The sequence below is a fragment of the Varroa jacobsoni genome, unplaced genomic scaffold (genome assembly GCF_002532875.2).
Source record: "Varroa jacobsoni isolate VJ856 unplaced genomic scaffold, vjacob_1.0 contig00456, whole genome shotgun sequence".
In the NCBI taxonomy this organism is placed as follows: domain Eukaryota; kingdom Metazoa; phylum Arthropoda; class Arachnida; order Mesostigmata; family Varroidae; genus Varroa; species Varroa jacobsoni.
This window is the reverse complement of record NW_019214470.1, coordinates 116,387-138,103: the sequence shown is the minus strand read 5'-3', so window position 1 is coordinate 138,103 and position 21,717 is coordinate 116,387. Positions and strand designations below refer to the sequence as shown.

Here is a 21,717-nt window from a genome sequence, read left to right as displayed (position 1 = left end):
CTGTCGTCAAAATGGTTAGCGTTATTTTACTGTTTGCTTTCGTTCGTTAATGAACAAACAGCTCACACTCAACTGTTCTATTGGAAATGTCGAAAAAACATCCGAGCTATGCTACACTTATAGCACTTATCTGCTCTTTTGTCTCCATGTTTTCAAGGTGTACGCCGTAGTCTCGGACATCAGTTGTCACTTCATCAGTCGCTCATAAAACATCAACAATCGTACAACCACTAATCGTGATAATAATTCCAAAGGTCTGTATATATGTATATTTAATTTCGCAATTTATTTACTGCGCTATCGTTATTACCATACTATATATATTATTATTTCGACGAGTGTTGCAACTTAACAAAATGGCAGTACACTTAGGATAAACATTAACGAAACAGCAATATCGTTTTAATCATTAAATAATAACAGCTCATTCTTTCTAACCTGTACACCCAGAGAACGAACGTATACAGGGAATCAAAAAAAAAAACAGTGTATAGTGGCCCTTCTGATGAATAAACAATTGTCATTATCTTCTATTATATGTATCCCAGCTTTAGAAGATTCACCTAAAACCTCAATCTATAGACGACTAACGGCACACCCGCCAATAGAAATAGCATCTGTTCTTTACGAATCGTTGAAATGACTGTTTGCGACGGGTATGATTACGCGATGTCGTCGTCGTCGTCGTCGTAGGCAGGGATATTACCTGTGCTATACAATAACCTAGAGTAGGCGCCCGTTTTACGAAACTACTAACTACTGCCAAATGACGCTTGTTGACGATAAAACAGCTGTTGCCATCCAAATCGGTTTTGGTAACCCGAGCATAACAGTATATTCGCACCATATTCTTTCTCGACAGCTTTTCCTGTATATCGAGGGTAGACTTGAGAGCTTTCGATCCATGACAAACAAGAGTCCATGGAAAGCTCACTGATGATTGACGCAGGCGCTGATTTTAGCTTACCTGGCGAGTTAAAACAATTTACCATGACAGGGGCCCAATCACGATATTGCTATACTATCGCAGCGAGTGCCGGCAGCTGACTGGTAAATGATAGAGACACTAATAGAGAACGTCCATTGGGTAGCTAGAACAAGAGGATATCGGGCAAAGGCCAAGTATGTCAAGATCTTTAATATTCATCAACGAGCAGATATGTCCTTTACATTTGTGCTAACTGTACTAACTAAACGGGGTAGTGATAAAACATATCATGGTTGTTTTATCAGCTGCACTAATGTATAGCCATTATCAATACCGCGTATACATCTCTGTTTATGGGTGGTTGAAGCCACGGTTCTGGTGATCTACATATCTGGGTCCTTATTTATTAAAATCTCGTCTTTTTAAAAATCATATTGTTATGATTATAAATTTACAAATACGTTATCTTTGTAGACATTTGATAATGATAATTTCTATATATATGTATATATATATAAGCAAGTCGTACAAACTACTGGTTGTTATTTCTCCCATTATGCAGTAACTGCTCAATCATAACTGGAATTTTTTGGTATATGGATATTATCTAGCCACTTTTCGACGGCTACTGCAGTTTTTATAATCATACTCAAGATTCCTGTAAAACGTTTTCTCTAATTTACTGTATCGTGAACACCTACTCCAATTTTTTTTTGTATCTCACGTTTGTTGTTGGGCGTCAGGCTTCGGTTATCATTCGTCTCATACAATTCGTCAATGTTTTGTATATTTGTTAGCGCGATGCATTCGTGGCTGTATGTTTCTGCCGGTCGATGTTTATGTCTGTTAATTTAGGCTAGCACTGGCATGGTCAAACGTCGCTGCTATTTTGTTCTATCTAATTTTGGCTACCTAGAACTGTTGCTTCTGGCTGCAAAAATCTAGACCTACTATTACGAAAAGGGCCCTTATTCGAGCTAATGGCCGCGTTCATTCGCCGATCATACATATCTTTTATATACATCCACACATAAACATACCTTATACATATGTATATACATATATATCGTTTGGATATTTGCTGATCAGGCCACGACCACATAGTGTTATGATTATCATTGAAGTCAGTATATTGCCGCACTGTTGTTGTCAGTCATATATGTATAGTATGGTCATGGCTTGTCGTGAGAACAGCTGTTGTTATCGGCGTTGTTACCGAATAATGGATTTTTACTGTCGTCGATGGTTTTTTGTTACCTGCTATTATCTAGGGTACACGGTATCGAAGGTTCTCAGACAGCACGAGGCTCTTTGCAGCATGCCCCAGTGAAAAAAAAAAAGCATCTACTCAGCATCAGTGATGTTGAGAACCATAGCTTAATAAATGGTAGCTCGAGTTTACATTACCGCGTGCATTGCTCGTCACAAAAATCATAATAATGAGACTCACACATTATTACATTTACGATAAAAATGTTAGGTTATGATCTTAAAAATATTCAAGCATAAATATTATGCATTCTCATAAAATGTTCTATATGTTATTGTTGCTATCGGTGAAGTTTTTCTCCTCCATCACATTTTTCCTTTGAGATGATTGTTGCTTTCAGTGTGTGTGTGTGCAACAATTTCCATCATTCTCCAATACCTCTAAGTTAAACAGTTGAATTCTACAGTCCAACAAACATAATATATATTTCAAATAGTGATTCAAACCCTTCATCAAGCAACAGACAAGCAGTCAACCTATGGCGTTCATACTGTCAACCATATTAAACTCGCTCAAACACAAATAATAATAGTAACTGTTCTACTACTACTAGCTATAGCAACAATCAATAAAAATTTGACGCATTTGTGGGCGTCAACGAGTACGGGTCCTGTAATAATACAACATCTAATCGTTCAGCCACATGCAGTTATAACAATTACTATTTAATGAAATTTTCCCTGTACTTCGTCATTAGACATAATGAAAACAGTGATTACATGCGCTTTCCGACAGTATTCTTTCTTTTTCGTCGGACATTCTCGTTGAAGTGTATGACCTCTGGATTGTGACTTCGTCATTGGAACAGAGCGAGCAACCACGATAAAGTAAAACAGGGGCAATGTATTCCGTTACTGTTACTTCCTTGCACCGTACTATGTGACACGCATTGTTTAGGTAGGTGGGTGTAACTATACCAGGAAGACGCCATATTTCTTATTCACGAATTTCTGCTATAGTTCGCATCGTCTCTATTGCAGGCCGGTACGTACATATATCCTAATGCGAGTTTTTTTTTTTTTTTTTTATATCTATTTGCTACGGGTGTTTTTGCTCTGTAGCTTATATGCTCTATGTGTGGGCGCGTATGTGTGTTCCTAAGTGAAGGAATCGAGTTCGTATGTTCGCAAATCATGAATCTCCGAATCTTGCGATACAGGTGCTACCGTTTTTCTTCGTTGTGAAGATAACTGCTATAATTTTTCATGATATGCTCTACCCTACTCAACAAGCTATCTGGTCCCAAAAAGTACTTTACGTTTTCGATACATGCTGTCACTGAGATCATCCGATGTTTTCCTCGCCATGTAATAACACCAATGATAGTAGATGAAATTGCTTACACACACCGATTTCGTAACTAATTGTCATTTTCGACATTATATCGCCCGTTCTGTATATAGTGTTCGATATACTAGTGTATTTAGTTATATGTATTTCAAATGTATTTCTGCTCGCACTTCTGTGCGCCTAGTTGAAGCTCCTAGCCATCGAAGAAGCTCCGGTACATAGTCTAAAAACGACGCGAAGTGCCCGTCGTCATTTCGCTACTTATCCGAACTTAGTCTACCCACTCACGACATCTATGTCAGCACTGCTTTCTATTAAGCGACAAAGTAGAACTACAATATATAGACATATATTTCCTTTTCTCCATTAGCTCTATAACAATTTTAGATGACTCACCATTAAATACAGTGTCTATGTCCGTATTTAGATGTATTACTAGACTTAAGCACATGCACTCTAATAGCCGTAGATACAGTGAGTCCGTTTAACTGAGTATGGTGTCCTCACAGGCGCCTTTCCCCACGGCTGCTGGGGTAGCTGCCGCAGTGCGCTACCTTCCTAGGCCGGTCGGGACTGAGTCGTAGTTGGAGCACAAAATTTGTTTAGCCGGCCGTTAGATTAGTCATGACGGCTTTTTGAAGTCTGTCTGTTCAAATAACGCACTGCGTAATGCAGTAGTTGTTTCACTGCCGAAGGATCTTCTACTGTACACTGATTTTCTGTACTGTTAGCTTCCTGTGGGCTTTTTAATTAAGCCAGCTTATAAGAACAGAAATCAAATTTGACTTTCATTGGATCTGTTTTCATTCTTGTTATCTATATATAGAAAGTGTGTTTCATATTGTAGGCGTGTTATTGCCTCAAAGGTAACTGGCTAGTTCATTCGAGATAATATATAGGTAAATAGATATTCCTTGAAGACGAGTCAATTATAGATAATTCGTTTGCGTGAAAATGCCGGCCACGGTGCTTCTAAATTTGTGTAGAATTCTTAGCGTTCGCTAATTTTGCGGTTATTATATGATAGATGTATAGAACTGCTCAAGTAATTGCCTATGAGTTCTTAGCGGATGGGCCGTAAGTAAGGTAGGGAGTAGACTTAGGTATGAGCACGCGCAGCCCAGGTGGGCTTTTTGTTACTTATGTATACCACGCAAGAAACTAATTAATGATAATAACACGCTTAGTCTGTCTGAGGCCTCGCATTTATACGAATTGTTACCATTCACAAGGTCCGCGAGCGGTAAAACACATAGCCGGCGTGCCGTTACCACCGTAAAAGCTTTAGTAAAACGAGATTCACAGCTTTTCGTGTGATTTTCATTATTTGAAGCTAAACCGGCGGTTTAGGCAGACAAGAGTGTTCATCAAGGAATTGTACATAAATATGCATGAGTGAAACGTGTTCTTGTTAGCATGACGATACGTGGCCGTAGATCTGTGCGACTTAATGTAATATCAATGGACGAATGAACATCAGTAAATCTGAATAGATAGACTCCTTCTGCGTTGCAAAATCTCCTACAGATATATATATATATGTATAATTACTCTTATCTCTACCGTATCCTCGTGGTTCGCACATATTCTACAGTCCCTATAGCTCACTGCCACTTATGAAAAAACACGAAATAATTAAAAAACACGTAACGACTTCGTGTTTTTGACAGGGCAACATGGATACCTTAGCAGAGTGGAAAACTTGACACGACCTAATAGAAGTAACAGTAATAATTTTCGATCCGCAATATATTTACAAATAACGCAGAATTCATGAGTCAAGGTTGGCAAACGGTTAGGATTGATACAATGTATGTATCTTACTTGCAGTACGAAACAAAATTCATCCATGTGATAAACGAAGTACATTTTAAACAGTACAAAGTATCTTTGTTCATTACAGGTACAAGAAGCATCGGCAGAAGTTAAGACCAACGTGAAATCACTTAATGGTAGCTCGGTATTTTACGATATGAAATAGTGTTTTTGCGAGGTCACTACAAAGGTGTCTGAAGCTAGCGTTAGTCCGAATGCTTGTTTTCTCTTGCAGAGATCTTTCTGCCTTGGATATAGTTTTGTTAAATTACTTATCTTCGATGATTTAAAATATATTGCGCTTTTAATCACTATGCAAATCCAGATCGTGGAGGAGTACTGGCCATGTCAAGCGCGTATTCTGTAGCGTCTGTTTCCTTGTTCCTTACTACGTAATATAAGGAAATATATCGGAGAACACAACTATCGCTGGCGCAATGTCACTTCTTCAAGTACACATACATAGCTATTTAATAATATGTGTCCTTTTTGATCGCTTTCGAAAGATGCAGCGTACTTTGCCACATGCTCTTACCTAACCGTGTCTAATAATAAAAAAGCAGGAAGAATAATAATGAATAATAAAGCGTCATTGATCCATCGCTTGTCCTTGATATGGCGGCCTTTAGGTATGAATGAATATAGTATCGTTAGATAGCTCAGTAGTACTTCTTTCCTCTACTGGTATTGACCGTTTTACTTCGCTTCGTCTGTATATACATTTACTTGCTGTATCACGTACAGGGTTTCATCGACCATTTCGCTATTTACCTTCGTTGCTAGATGGTCCAAACCTGCACACGTTCAGCGACGATACACCAGTTACTATGGTCGTAATAAGACCTCAAGATGTGTAGACTATGCACGTACTTTTCGATGAGGGAGTCCAGCTCACCTTGTCTGAACACGTGGTAGTAACTATAACAGTGATGATAAATCGGCAAACAGTTGAATCGGAACAACGCCAGGGCCATTCCCGAACGACCGAAGAGAACGAATGGGGACGAAATGTATCTATCAGATATTGTTTGATAAATGTGCTGTAAAAACCCTATCAATGAGTGCCTATTCTTACTATATTTTATTTACAAAGCATGCGACTGGTTATGCAAGTTATTCCTGATGTAATTTTATTCAGGCGATAACTTAGCCGCCGGATCATTCCTTTCAACCTTATAGGTATTTTGTTGCATATGATTTGTGAGAATTCGTTTATTTTTATATAATAATAATAATATATCAGTAATAGATAGTATATCTAATCTGAGTGTGCAAATTAGAACTAGCAAACCCGTACCGATGGTAAGTTTCTGCTGAATGTCCTGTCATAGTGGCACAGCAGCTATCTCCAAAATTCTCATCGCTCGAATCTTCACTTGAGCTAGATGTGAGGCTGAGTTTTTCTTGCTGTGCGTCGGCGTCGTCTCCACCGGGAAGCGGGTTCATCACCACGTCCATTTCGCCGCTGGGCAGATCCAGGGACATTCCAGGCGACGCTTCCTTTGACGGAGTATCTAACTTGAAGACGGTTTGTATGCTCGCTGAAGATCGGTCCGAGTGATCCGACAGCGAGCTCGATCCTCCTTGTCTATAAATGCCACAAATGATACTTCGAGCTATAGTTTATACCCGCGAAACTACTGACCACTAGAAAATACCTACACAACAGTTTCAAATTATTCACGACGTATTTGGTTAACCTTTCTCCGGGGTACGGTCTCTACTACTATGGGGCAACGGTATAAATTAGTGTGAATGTTTCCTGCATACGGAATATAAAAACAAATGGAAAATATGACTGTGTCATATAGCATTCTTAGTAAACAATCTAGATAGAAAGATTCAAGATTATCTCCTCTGTTCTTTGCTATGATGATCAGTCCATACGTACCTCTCCTGCACGTAGAGTTGATTTACATTGCTATTGGCTGCATTGGATGAGCATGCTTCAGAGATTTCGGCGTCCGATCCGCCCTGATCAGAGAAATCCTCGATTACTATGTTGAGATTAGGGTGTTGTGCAGAGGTGATTTCAGGTTGTAGTCCATTTGATACGCGCAGGCGTTCAAGACTTGAGCTGAGATCTGAAATTTCCTGATCAGTTGTTGACGCAGTGGACTCGTCCGCGTCGGAGAATTGCTCAGGTGATGTGGGCGGTGTCGCTTGGGGACATCCGGTGAGGAACAAGTGTTCTTGATCTATGCAGATGTCGATGGGCGAGTTTCGATCCGAGTACAGAATACCACCTTCTGCGGAAATTCTGCCTCCGATATGCCTGGTAATTATTATAATGAAGATTTTAACTTATTGATCTAATCTAGCCTAAGCTGAAGCTTTTCCGCACAGCGGATCCTGGCGAACCCGAATATATTGCTTAGGAGTCTAACTTCTTCAATATCTAAGCGGCGCTTAAAGTCACGCGGAAACTCGCAACTTCCGTATCGGGTATGACATACGATAGAGTGAACATGTTTTACGAGTGCCTCCCATTGAGCTTCGAATTCCTTGCTATATAAGAGGTTCGATAAAAACTTGCTTGTACTAACATAGTGCAATTATTATTTTGCATCACCAAGATCGGTTTTCTGCTTAATTTTTTTTGTCGGCTTAATTGATCCACAGAGAACAAGCTTGCGATGTTTGAATGACAGCTCTTGTTGCATCGGAGCTATGATGACTACATTTTATGGAAAAACGTGCAATCTACCTGCTTCTACGTAAGACAACAGGCATCGTCTTAACTTTAAACTTAATCGTCTTAAGAGTTTTCATAATTCGCGTACTTCACGCTGTATAGTCTATCTGTTAATACAAAACTATTTGACTGAGAAACAACTGAGATGGTAGTTGTTGAAGCTCATTTGTCACCTTCATCGAAGAAACGAAATAATTTAGCGAAGCTAATTTAATAAAAACCCCACTCTATGCACAGTTGCTTAACAGGCTATTCGTTTCGTTGTTTTGTAGAATGTTTTCCACTTGAATGTATGTCGTAAAAACTGAGACGGCAGGAAGCTAAGCTGTATTGGAAACGATAAAACTTCGAGTTCTACAAGGCGGGAGTTACCGCTTAACTCACCGTGTAGTCTGTGGAATGACTTCAGGTAGCTCGCTTAGTTGATCGCAGACTTCATCACAGTCGTGTTTGGTTGTCCCGGCGTAGATACGCGAGAGCGCCTCGGGCAGCCATCTTTCCCAATAGTTGCATTTGTCACCATGTTGTACGCTCTTTACGGCGTCCTCCGTCGCATCTTCGAAGCGAGGATCAGGCGACGTTCGAAGGGAACTACGTCTATAAGAAGACATACACATGATTTTGTTAGTAGTTTTTAGCAATCATGCGCAACCATATATGGTTTCATTAGAGCCGAGGAAATACAGTGACGTTCTGAGAGAGACTTGTTTCAAGAAGACTTTGCTGTGAAGCGGCGCCTACAGAATGACGTCTACCTTACCTGAGAAATACAGGAAAACCAATTTCCGTCATGTCACTAATTGCATTATCGTGTTATTCAAGGTAACTAAGAAATTACAAGCAAAAAGCGAGATCATGTATATTTTATAAGTATTATGCGTAATCTACGTGTTTGGTCCTTGGCTAACCCTCGGCCTGAAGTGCCTCATACCTTCTAATATACCATTTAGTTTACAACGAACAAAAATACTTTGCGAATCACACCTATACTTCGGACTAATGCATGAGCAATTTCAGAGCACAATGCGGAATTAGCTACACTCTTTCTATTTAGATTGTTACAGTAGACAATTCCGAATAATTTTTCTTAATCGCTCGCTTTGCATAGCAATTTACCGTTCCAGAAGCGCCGGATTCGACGGATCGACGACCAGTTGACTAATGTCAATGGCCAGCTGGCTGTGATCGGTGGAGGCGGCAGCTCTTCGGTATAGGTCATCGGAACTCGACCGAAGCTCTTGAGCCAGCATCTCAAGTGGGGACGTTCGCAGCTCGGGTGTGCGCCGGCGAGAAACCGAGAGGCCAAGGGGCTCTGGTGACACCGAGATACTCCCACCACGACTACGAGGATCGTCCCATTGCTGAGGCAGTGGCTGTTGTTGCAAGCCGACTAATGCTGGCTCCGGTAGAGTCGGCTTCCCCGCGACCGACTTGGTTGAGCCACGAAGCAGCTCGTTCAGGGGGTCGCTGCGGATCTCCTGCTGTCTCTGCGGGGAAAGCCGTCGCCTAAATAGCTGTTCGCACGAGGCCGTTAATTCCTTTTGAAACTTTTTCTGTTCAGGTAACGAGTATTGGGGAGAAAATTGGGCCCTTTCTTTAGGGCATTTACTTTGAGGGCCTACGTCACTGGCACGGCGGTTGCTATCGCCCTGCTGAAAGCGACTTGGCAGACCACAGAACGGCTTCAACGGAGAGCTTCCAGAACTGTTGCTGCTGCTGCTGCTGTTTATTGGACCACTGCCTCCTGTGGACCCCACCGTCATGCCGCACACATCCACACAAGAACTAGTAGTGGTAGAAGAACTATTGGCACTCGACTTCTGCTCAGGTACGTTTGAATGCAAAGTTACTACTGCCTTTTCTGTGTCAGCCAGCACCTTTTTTAGGTTCCGACTCGCCGCTAATGTGCTGCTTTTGTTTATCGGTGACTTCTCCTGTGGACGAGCAGCCGTAATTCTATCATCACAATCTCCGCCGGGGATAGCACTGCTGGTTGAGGTAGCTAGTAATTGCAAATGATGCCGAAGTTCAGCTGGCTGCGCCAAGCCGGAGCTTCGATTCGACCCCGAGTGGCCTCTTCTGTATGATTTACATGCCTTCTCAGCTGGTACAGAAGCAGTTGTGACAGTTGCGTCTATCGACATCACATGTAGCATCGGCGTCGACCTTAACAGAATATTAGACGAGGCCAGTATCCGCTGGGACAAAGAGGCTGCCGCAGGCGTTGCAATTACAGTTTCTAGTGTAGTGGTGGCGACTGTTGTAGAAATCGGGTCAGTATCAGCCGCCGAAGTCACCACGCGATTGGATCTAATGGGCTGTGACTTTTGCGGCAGTAGCAGTTGTTGATGATTATGACTCTGATAATGTTCAGGTGCCGGCATCGGGAAGTGGGTACCGTCTTCTTGTTTACTTCGTGGAGACTTTATAGGACTGCATGATTCGTCTTCCTCGGGAATCGACTCCAGTACGTCATCCTCCAGTTCAAGAGGATCTACCGGTGAGCACATCCGCCTGGATGAAGGAGGCTGAAGCCGACTGAGGTCGATCGGTGCGTTGATGGCTGTCAATGCTTCGGTGCTCTCTAGTTCAAAGCTCTCGGGTATATCCTCGCACTGCACCTCCTCGTCAGACATATAGGGTGCATCATCCGATGATGAAGACGGCGTCAGTAACGGGGAGTTCTCTTTCTCTCGTTCTAGTTCCATAAGCATCTCAGCCGTATCTGGACTCATCTCTTCGATATCTTCAGTTTGTCTGTCGATGTTTTCACTGTCAACGTCGCCTTGCCTGTCTTGATCAATGCTGGTGCTTTCGTTGGTGGGCTCTGATGTTGAAGGCAGAGCAGAGGCCGATACGCTTGGCTGTAAAAACAATTAATTATATATTAAATAATTAAGTGTGTATACATATAGATATACAGACAGTGTTCGAGTCGTTATTATCGGTTTACATTCAGCTAACGTTTCCATCATAAAGGTAACCGTCTCCAACAACTGAGCACGAATTTCACAATGTGCAGCACTAATGACTAAGCAAAGATAAAAACACAGAGCGATAATATGAAATAAAGTTTGCTTGTATATTTTTCGAACGTTCGCTTAAATGTCATGAGATGTCTTGCTATTTATACTACAATGGACGTATATTAAAAAAACATGCATAATTGCATATGACACAGTCTATCGGTAACATGGTATTTTTCCTACCGGTTGAGGTGAAACACTACGTGCGTCGGATGCGTGCTCATCGTCAACTTCAGTCAAACAAGTCTCCCACAATTTGCAGGACACCTTCTCAGTTTTAGGTGGAGCGCTCTTTAGGGTTGGCGAATACTCCGGCGAGCTAAACGATCCCTCATGGCTGCCCGTCTGCGAGATGGTTAGCGGTGAGGCCTGCCAGCTTCGATTGCTGTTGCTGCCGTGGTTTCCATTGGCAGATCCGGCGCGCGGCGTATCTTCGGTCGATCGGTGAATGACCGATACAATGCTCTCTTCACTGTCAATACTGTTGTCGCTGAGACCGCCCCCACCACTGTTGCCACCCCCACTACCTCCCGAAGCCTTCGAACGGTAGATCACCGATACAACGGAGTCCGATTCCGATTCGACGCTTGTATCGCTTTTAAGACTAAAGTCAAGTCACATATAAGAACGTTAGCCTCTGTCTATTCGAGACAGATTACATACGTACTCTGAATGAAGCCAATATTGATGTACGTTAACTTTTCCTGTCTGTAGATCTCAGCTTGCCTGACTTTTACCCTAACTGTCCGTAGAGAGCAGAATTACCCACAGTAACATCGATGGTCATTTGTGAAACTTGAATACTGTAAGTCGGTATAGCTTAACAGATACATAGAGACTTCTATTCGGCTGATGCATATCAAATACGAAAAAACAATGATGCAAAATTTACCGAAGTAAAATCGTACACCCAATAAATGTACAAGTAACTAAAACTCATTGTTATAATCCTTTCTTTAAGTTTGAGGTAATGTTTAACGGCAGTACCAGACGTAAAAGGGTAATTTTATCGTATTTACGAGTATCCGGGTGTAGTGAACGCGTACACTTTCCCCATATAAGTTAGGTTGTTTTTCATTTTCTGCTATGCGACACAGCGTAATAATGATTAATCCCCCATAGGAAAAAAACACTACCCAACTTACCTGTCGTGTCTTGCCTTGGACACCCAACTTCTCGATGGAATCCCTGGCACAAAGCTAATAGAATTCCCCTGGACAGTTGAAAGAGAATACCGGCGGTTAAGCGCGGACCGCAGACAAGGTAGTGCACTGAATGGTAAACCAAATGCACCTCCGTACATCCCGCCAATTGATCCACCGGCGACGCAAGCTCCCACGCCGGCCCCTACTTCGATGCTCTGACCTTGTTTAGTTGGAAGCCATGGTGGGACGTGCGATGAAATCGACCCCCTACAAGACAAACACGGATGTAATATATTAGTAAATTGAATTCGCTAGTACGGTGCCTCGAGCAAGAGATGCGTAGTATAAATGGCGATATATTACGTGTCTTAATTTCCTACGTATTATATATATATATATATATATATATATATATATATAACGAAGGAGACGCCGAAAAAAGTTCACTGTTCTACAGTAAAGTAAAATTTAAGTTAAAATCTAGTTAAAAGTTTTGTATTTGTACCACTCTGTGGGGCCACGGGCTATCACAGCAGACTTCGACCATAAATAGTTAACCCGGAAAATTGCAGCATGAGAAAAGATGTAGACAGATTGTTACCAAATTGTTTACGTTTGGTAAGGATAGAAACATATTTTAAAATATTATGAATCGTTCAACTATGCTAAAACAACAGGTAGGCAACAGGTCGACCTATAAGGCACCAACAAATGAACGAGAAGCTCTCATCTATCGAACAAGTTTCACAACACGACACCCATACTAACCCGTGTTCGGCTGGTCGCAATGGGTTTTTTAGGTTGCCGTGTTCGTCGATGATACCGAGCTTGAGTTCCAGCTCTGAAAGGTCTGGCGCTGGCGGTCTCTTCAACAAAACACGAAGATGACTCGCCGGCGAACGCTCGTTGAACGCCGCCGAAAATACGTTAAGATTAGGCATTGAGAAATAACTTCTGGCTATGCTGCGTCTTCGAAGCAGCTTATCGAACGAACTTTTCTTGGTGAACCGGTTTCGAAGGGCTTTTTCCTGAAGCCGGGTTCCTTGAAACTGAAGGGTAGTGCAAGCGACCATAGCGAAATAATTACCACATGGAAATGACTTTGATTTGTGTTGGATGTGTACACCAACATACATTAGAATTTTCGTCAATAGTAATCGATGCCAGAATGACGTGAGAAGTAACAAGGCGAAAGGACCTAATTTGTACTATTCATTATCAGCACTTCACACGGCCTATGCTTGTGGCTGTGCTATTATAAGATGGTACATTACGTGTAGGAGTAACCATAATTGTCCGTGTCGCGATTGGTGGCAGAAGGAGACTAGTGGACTGCCAGAAAGACAAACAAGTGTGTTTGCAAAGGGAAGTTACTAAAAATATTTTTCTACCACGAAATAAGACGATGTTTGTCAAACGAGATCCTGTACCTACCTTCAATCTACGGCGACTAGCTAGATCTATATGCGGCTGATTCACTTGGGCCTGTGTCACGCCTCTGATAGGCGGTGATGTTGTCTGTATCGAGTGGACTACTAGTGTCGCTGCTTCTGTTGCTGGGTCCACCGCTAAGGCTAGTTGCTGCTGCTTTTGGAGTTGTTCCTGGCAATGCTGCACCTGATGTTTCGAGGCGAGTAATTTAGTCGGCGCGGGGCCCGTGCAACTCTCATGTGCGTACTGGCGTTGACCTTTTCCCCGCTCCCCCGAACGTCGGCCGGTGACGCCACCAAAAGAAGCCCCGCTGCCAGCGTTACTACTGATACCAACATTGCCGCCACTTGCGGCTGCTGACACCATGGTGACAGCTGTGCTAGCAGGCTCCACTATGCCACTAACGCCTAACGGATGGTGCGCTCCAATAGCTACTTTCGCGATCGCTGAATTAGGGCCGGCGCGGGCAGCTTCGGCAGTTTGGCTGATAGGATTTTCGAGTGTTGTAAAGCTTTGACTCACATCAGAAGCAGCGGATGTCGCTGGGAACCCTATCTCGACTGCTGGCATAGGCTCCTGCAATATTGGACATGGCAGGCAGAAACGAAAATTCTGTGAGCTAAGAATAAAATGACTAATGATGAAAAATACTAATATATTGTTATTTGAGATGAACAGAAGTTAGTGTGCCTTCACGCGCGCATTGATCGTGCTTAACCCAAATTATTTAGATAGAAAGTTATGCCTCTGGCAAATACATTATATGCGATGAAAAACTCACATATAACAGCTGGTTAATTCGAGCATTCTGCTCGTTTTACTGTGTACGCCTACCTGCATATCGAGCATCCACCAGAGGGGTGGAGGGCTGACGGCATTAAGGCTTTCTTCATCTGACACTCGGAGCAATGGCTCACTTTCCTCAGTCGCTTCCAGTCTCTCTTCGACGATCGGCGTAGGGCTGCTATTGCCGTTTATGCTACTCTCCGGACTGAGTCCTTTCATAAACCTGAACAACAGTGGGCATCATATAATTTGAGCGATATTTATAACGCTGTATGCAATAATATCGAACCATAAATACAACTACAATAAAATCGCCAAGTACTAGAGTAAATAAAACACTTTTCACGCTACTAGATAATATATTTCTGCCTTGCGTCAGGTGCTTGGTTATCCCACTGTAGATGAGCAATGTCGAATTCGATAAGAGATTTAAGGGATCGAATCGAACTCTTACGGGTGGAATCTTTTTTACCTAAAGTAATCGAAGCGCATGAATCCTTCCGATGTGGTTGAGGACGACCGAGAAACAAACGTCTTGTCTTTGGAGCGCAACAGGTACTCACGTGGATCACTAACTGTGGATGCTCGCTTCTGCAAGTCGACGTTTCGTGCTGAACGTCGACGGCGAGACCTCACTAATAGTGACGGAATCATACTAAACATATCACCCAACGAGCGCGAACGATGCTTTAGACCACCGGTAGGCGGCAACGGAGATATCCGGTCTTTGGGGTCCTTACCCCTAGTATACTCTTCTTCCGGCGATTCTGGGTCAAGGTTGCGCAGCTCGATAAAACCGTCATCTTCGCAGAGGTCGTCCGAATCGAAGCTTTCACTTTTAGATACATCGTGCCGCTCCGAGTGGGCTTCCTCTGAAGATGTATCAACAATAACAAGAATGGCCACATATTGAAGAAATCACATGCGTCATTTGCAAAGAAGTGAAGTTCACAGTTTTTAATCGAGCGTTTCTAGAACTTGGGGTTTGCCCCTTCGAATGGGGCTCGTACACGAATCAGTGTAATCTATAACCTTCGATTTTGTTAATCTAACAGGTTACTAGAAAATCTAGAAGTTAACCAAAGTATAGTGGTATTCAATTTATGAAATTTTGCTTTAGTTCTCTTTCCTTAGTCTGTTTTTTCTGCGCTCCATACCCTCAAAAAGATCTGGACTTTCGCTCATACGCTCGGCAGACGAAAGTGAGACGTTGATACCCGTGCCGGAATCGGTCGAATCCGTTAGCCAGGGTCGACGACACACCTTATGAAAGTAACTACGGCGGCTTTCGCTAGATGACGCCGAGGACAGGCGCTGTACTGCCCTGCGAACGAATGTGTAACACGTATCGGAGGGACTGGATTGATCAGAGCTGCAGCTGTCCTCAAGGCTTCGGCCACGCGTGAACACCCACCGGCGTAGTCTATGTAAGGGAACATGCCAGCACAGTCAACGAGCAGAAAGGATCAGGGCAAAAACTGTTACAGCGATTCAGTGGAAACCATACAGAAATTAACAAAATTTGGCCTGCAATAGTCCTAGTATGATTAGTAATTTATGTTTTACTGCTATTGATCGACAAATTTTACGCAACATAGATTTTTGGTAAGTGGTTGTGGTCTCAACTTTTACCTGCTTTGACCATCATACCTCGGCCTATTGAAGAAGCTGCAATCTCGCTCAGATTGGCAGTCGTCTTCGGAGGTGGCCGTGCTATAACTGACCGCGCACGATCTCCGTAACTGCTTCTGCAATCTGGTAGAGCTACCATTTGCACTGTACGCGGAGCCTATGAATAGGAAAGGTTCAGTGTCGTATCATCAATGACATACTGACGACAATTTAGAATCCTCATTTATATATATAGTGATTTTTTTCAACTGTTAAAAGACCTCTGCGCTACCCTATATTCTACACCTTAGAATTAATTAATATAGCATATTACCCACCAGCTAGATTATTGAGTAGGGCGGTTTGGACGTAGTTATTACTGTGTTGCTGTGAACTGTTGTGATGGCACGCAGGACAGATGGAGGGCTGTCGATAAGGCACGAGAATGTCTTGCGACTCAAAACGGCGACCCACGGCATCCGACTGCGATTGCCAACTATCCATCGCCCAGACGGTGATCAATACCCGGCCACCAATGCGGGTAATTCGAGCGAGCTCACGAAGTGCCTCGATCCGTCGCTCCTTCGACGCAAAATGGTGGACAACTGCAACGGACAGTACGGCGTCAAATGTTTCATCTCGCAGAGGCAAACGAAGGTTATCGGCGCATAAAGCGTCGTGCGAGCCCATCCTTGCTCGCTGACGGCACTGCTCCGCCATACCCCAGCAGGCGTCGACGCCGATGACGGCCAGGTCGGGCCTACACGATAGGTATCTGCCCGGTCCGCAGCCGACGTCAGCGACAACACTCGTCGGCTCCAGCTCGCTGAGGAACGCCGTCACATTGGCAAGAAGTTTAGGCGCAGGTGCTGACGCAGTGATCGTACCAGCGCCGGGGCCAGCCGTCTGGGAGATGTTGTTATTATTAGCAGACAGCTGACGGTAAACTTCGTGTACGTAAGCTTTCTCAAGCGCGACGCACCGAGCGCGAAGATCCCCATCAACGCTGCCATTCCCGTTACCGGCGCTCCCGCCGCCGCCGCCGGCTCCGCCACCGCTGCAAAGCTCCGGGCCCTCCGGCATCGTGGCCTCGGGGCCCGTCTGCTCCGGCCCCCTCTTTGCCCCTACGGGCTCAGGCACCTTTCCGTTCCACCATGATAACCATTTCACCGCAAACACCACCACCTATATAACGGGTTAAATAAAAAAAAGTCAGTTAAAAGAGAAAACAAAAGGGAGTCTATGAGCGAGTAAAGTTACAGGAATATTATAAACAGAAGCACATATAGATGACGTGTGCAAAAATAACTGCTATATATTCAGATAATTAGTGCGGGAAAATCGGGTCAATTGCTCTAAGTTATCCTAAGTTACTTATGCAAAAACAACATTTCTAAATTTTCACATTGGAGTCAACCTAATTCTAAGTGGTACATCAACTTCAGAATATGCTAATGACAGGTCGTACAGGTGATCTATATAAATACTAATACAAAGCTATTGCGAAAATATATATATACACAACATATAATAAATATTTAAATGTCGTACATTTAACATAGCTAATAGTGGCCCGAAACAGGATGCTCGTATCAAGATTCTAGTTTAGCCGCAAACTGTAGTGGACGGAGAAGTTAAACGGTAGCACAGCGAGGACTTTCTCGCTTTTATAGTCCGACATATAAGTCCTATTAAGATTGTGAAACACAACGGTAAGATGGATTTCAGCACAATCATTGAGAAGGCGTGTTCATCCGTTGAAGCTGGCTTCGATGGTTAAGATTTCGTAGCAGTGTACACCATATATAAATGCTTCGATCAATCTTGTCAATCGCAGGCGTAACGCAGTGATCGAGCAAATTATATGATGTTTTTGTAGAGGTCACCACAGCGTATACTAACAACAGTTTTTACGTAGCAAGCAGCTCCGTACGTCGTATTGGAATGTACCTGCTGGCTCCCCAACTGTCGGTTTACGTTAGATGCATGAAAATACATGATAAAAGCTACTACTACCTGCTTCGCCGCTGTCTATATCATTATGTGGATAAGTTTGTAGTTCTACATGTGGAAAGCACGAACTCGCGGGAGTCATTAAGTTGAATGTAGACACGACCTATATAAGGACTATAATGTTCGCAATATCTTGCTCTGGCTATTCAAATTCTTACTTGTTTAAGCAAGACGGTTGCGTGTCACTATAAGCCATTATTTTTTGTGAAGCGAAGATTCTACTCTGGGTTAATTTCAAATGAAGGTATCTTTCTAAAATATCGCACGTCCATGGTTATAGTCAGTCTTTCGGAAACGTTAAAAATATGAGTTCTTCACAAACTAAAAGACGTTTCTATTCCACACGTAACGTACGGCGAGAGTATCGAAGTCGGACAGAAGACTCGGGTTACTTCATAGGCTTAGCGAAAATTTAGGTGAAGTAATTTTTCACAAAATATTATAGTTTCAATTCAAATACGCTTATGCCGAACGGGATATACGACCTTCAATGACTTCCTCTATTCTCTTATTCTCATTAATAAAGATTGCCGCAGCTGTTCTGTAGGTATTTAAACCACGTGCGCGTTTTTTATCCGTTTGAAAGTTAGGATGCAATACAAGTTCAAAGGGTTTGAATCTAAAACTAAATGTCTTAGTTTGTTTAGTTTAAAAAATAAATAAGTCATATCTTTGCCAGGTATACAAAACCATTAATTATTATTCGAACTTTACAATCCGTAGCAATTCTCTATCAACCCCCTTACTCAATGATGAGTAGGGTAATGCTGTAGGTAGCATAGGGAATGGGCATTTTTCTTTGCGAATCGTTCGCTTTATCTGTCAGACGTTTTGGGCGGCTTTTGCCGTAACAAGAAATCAGGCGTTATAGTGCTGAGGCCCTTACCATTCTACTCTGATTTGCCGCAAGACCGCCTCAAGAACGGGACGAGCTTCTGGCGGACATAGCACTAATCTCTATATTCTCTTCTTCCCACGTGTTCATTTAAATTTCTTTCAACATATCCATGACATCTACACAATGTGTAGGTCTACGTGTATCGTAATACCGTCACCGACATTATGAGGTGAAGCGTTCAGCCCTGCAGCCAATATTGCTAATTATGTTAAGCCATGTAAAAGCATGACTATATGTGTTTAGTTCTGCCTGCCGCCTTACCACGATGTGTTTCTACTTTTACTAAACATGATGTGTTCAACCTATCCATCGGTATAACCGTAACAAACGATTTGTGATTCTAAACGTTTTCGTGAAAATAAGCATTACTTTAGGATAATTTAGGATTTAATAATATTGCAATACAATAGTATTGACCGCAAAAAAGATTGTTATTACCAAATAGATCGTAGGCGGTAGCTCAGATAGGTCGCACAGATAATTAGCTTATATATTTTGTTATCTCTCATTAAGAGTTATCTCGCGCTGTATATTAGTGCATAAGTTCGAGCATAGCGCGACTCAGCGACGATTTAAAAAAGATCGATTAAACTCCATTTTGTGAAAGCCATTACGTCAACAAAGTATCTTCACGATTCATACTATAAGTAGTATATCATACGGTACCATATCGTGGCTGGTCACGGGCGACCACAGTGCATAGCGGTTCAGAAAACGGAAATGTATAGTGACTAGCGTCCCTTTGGGAATAAGCGAACCAGCAATATGGGCATTCTCATTGACCGGGCTAGATTGCATATTATTGCTACCAAGCCAATCTATATCAACATAAGTCGTTGCCGGGTCGCTTGCATCCGGCCCGTTGTCCCATTGCTATAATCGTGTTCCACCACCAGTAACTATTATTATTTACCGAACTGCAATCTAACTTAACGCAGTAGATTCGAACGCTATAGAGGGTATCATGTCCTATGTGCTTTTGTCAAGAAACGAAACCACAGGCAAAACGCCGTCTTCTCGCAAACAGGGGGTAGTCAATGACGTCGAAAGGTATAGGTTAGGTTGTTATGCTACGTTGGCTGTCCTGCCTCAATGAGTGTATATACTAATATATATATTTCTATAATTAATGCCACTGTTTAATGATGGCTGTGACCGAGTACCAGTTTTAAGAATGCCATCGACATGATAGGATTTCGGAGGTGCGGGCGGCCACGCAGAAATCGTGCAAACCACGATGGCGTAGATCGCATGAGGCCCGCCTTATTCCGGCACCATTCTGCCCGTACATGGAGTACGCTCTTCATTCAACGGTTGCCGAACGTTGTTTGAGAAAGAGTGATGCGGTTGACTGGGCACGGATTTACGATGTTTACAAAGAGAGGTTTTTAGCACACGTAACGTAGCAGAGGAGGTAAGCTTCTTCTCTACTATTGTACAGGCAAAGCTTTCCCTTTCGCTTCAGCCTGAGAATTTTTGTATTCAACTCCTAATCGTGAGCAGCTGTATCCTGACCATCCGGCCGAACAGAGGCGTTCGAATCGCACAGCCCTATCCAGAGGCGCTCTGACGTCAGCACACGTTGCATTGACGTCACAGCGAAGTCGGTGCTTCCTCTCGCGGGAAGGCAACGGGAAGGGTATCCTTGAGTATGAGTGTATTGAGATATTCATGTATTAGGGAAATGTGGTTGGATGTGTTGTGTATCTGAGAAAGTCTGTCTGAGTAGCGTGTCATCGGAGGGGGGCTAAATGAACAAGCAAATCTAAATTATTTTCCACCATTCGGACCCTGCGAATAAGGGTCATTGTGATGAACGTACGAAGTTAGCAGTCTCAATGCTGTGTTAGTTTTTGTTGGATTTTACGTCGCAGACGACAACAATCGATGATGATAATAATCATTTCAAATGCTTGTTTTAAGAAGTAGACTGATTATGTAGATTCACTGTTGCGGGTGATAAACCACTCTCCGAGAGGATCCTTCTATATTTTGGGCTTCTCTCTACTTTTCAGGTCTATCTATCGCATTGCAAATTTCTAGAAAAATATAGCAGGCATAAGCCAGAATAGTACATAAAAAAACGTCAATCCTAGCAGTGAGTACTTATGCATGACCCAACTCGGTAGATCTCGCAATGAGGAATGTACCCAAGCGGTCAGCGCGCACGAGTCACACAATATGACGAGTAGACTTTCTTAACTACCCTCGAAAATTTGGTCGAAGAAAGTCTGGCTATTAATTGGTCCTTAAAATGGAATATTCAGGAAGTAGTTGCAGATTACATTCGCCTGGTTCATAGTGCAGTTTCGATGCAAACAATTCGTATACAGTTCCTAACTTATACAATCGAATCGGCTGCATAGATTATTGCATATCATTTGGCGCAAGCAGGCTAATAGACGAAGAGAAAGGGACGAAGATGCTTGGTACCAAAACTCCAGCCGTTGGTAGGGTGCGTACGTTCACGTTCTAAGGCATAATAGGGATCAGACGCTCGCCGGCGACGCTGCCGCCTCCTTCCCTCTGTTTGCTGGTATTGTCAAGGGAATCCTGAAAGTGGTCGCGTCGCGTACACTTCGCGCGAGTCGGGGTCGTTTTCAAACGCTGCCGAAGGTACACTCTGCTACTGCGATCACCACTCCCCATGACTATCACTGGAAGTCGAATAAGCACTTCGATATACAGCCACGCTGTTAACAACAATGAAAATAAAAGTAGTTACTGGCGGCATGTTGGCAAGTCCCGATGTTGTGGCCGTGACTCCCCGACCAGAACATGACGAGTCCGATATAGGCTTCAGCGACAT

General features: G+C 43.0%; 2 protein-coding genes across 3 annotated transcripts in view; one reads left to right on the top strand and one right to left on the bottom strand.

Moving 5' to 3' along the window:
• magu (SPARC related modular calcium binding-like protein magu) overlaps positions 1-5,903 on the top strand; it is a 16,666-nt gene extending 10,763 nt beyond the window's left edge. The window contains exons 10-11 of one of the 2 annotated variants that reach the window (XR_002686771.2): positions 158-254; positions 5,392-5,903. The gene's annotated coding sequence lies outside the window, so the exon portion shown is untranslated. Of the gene's footprint in view, positions 1-157; positions 255-2,199; positions 2,783-5,391 lie in introns of those variants that run through there. The other variant, XR_002686773.2, reaches the window with a different exon arrangement.
• Positions 5,677-21,717, bottom strand: LOC111271259 (uncharacterized). The gene is made up of 15 exons (XM_086972844.1): positions 21,634-21,717; positions 16,336-17,182; positions 16,037-16,175; positions 15,667-15,809; positions 14,859-15,189; positions 14,435-14,609; positions 13,604-14,176; positions 12,938-13,218; positions 12,170-12,436; positions 11,208-11,628; positions 9,115-10,862; positions 8,383-8,595; positions 7,195-7,578; positions 6,563-6,891; positions 5,677-6,354 (listed from the first exon to the last, which is right to left on the bottom strand). Exons 1-15 carry the CDS (start codon positions 21,715-21,717, stop codon positions 6,083-6,085), a joined length of 6,207 nt encoding a protein of 2,068 aa, XP_086828970.1. The 3' UTR covers positions 5,677-6,082.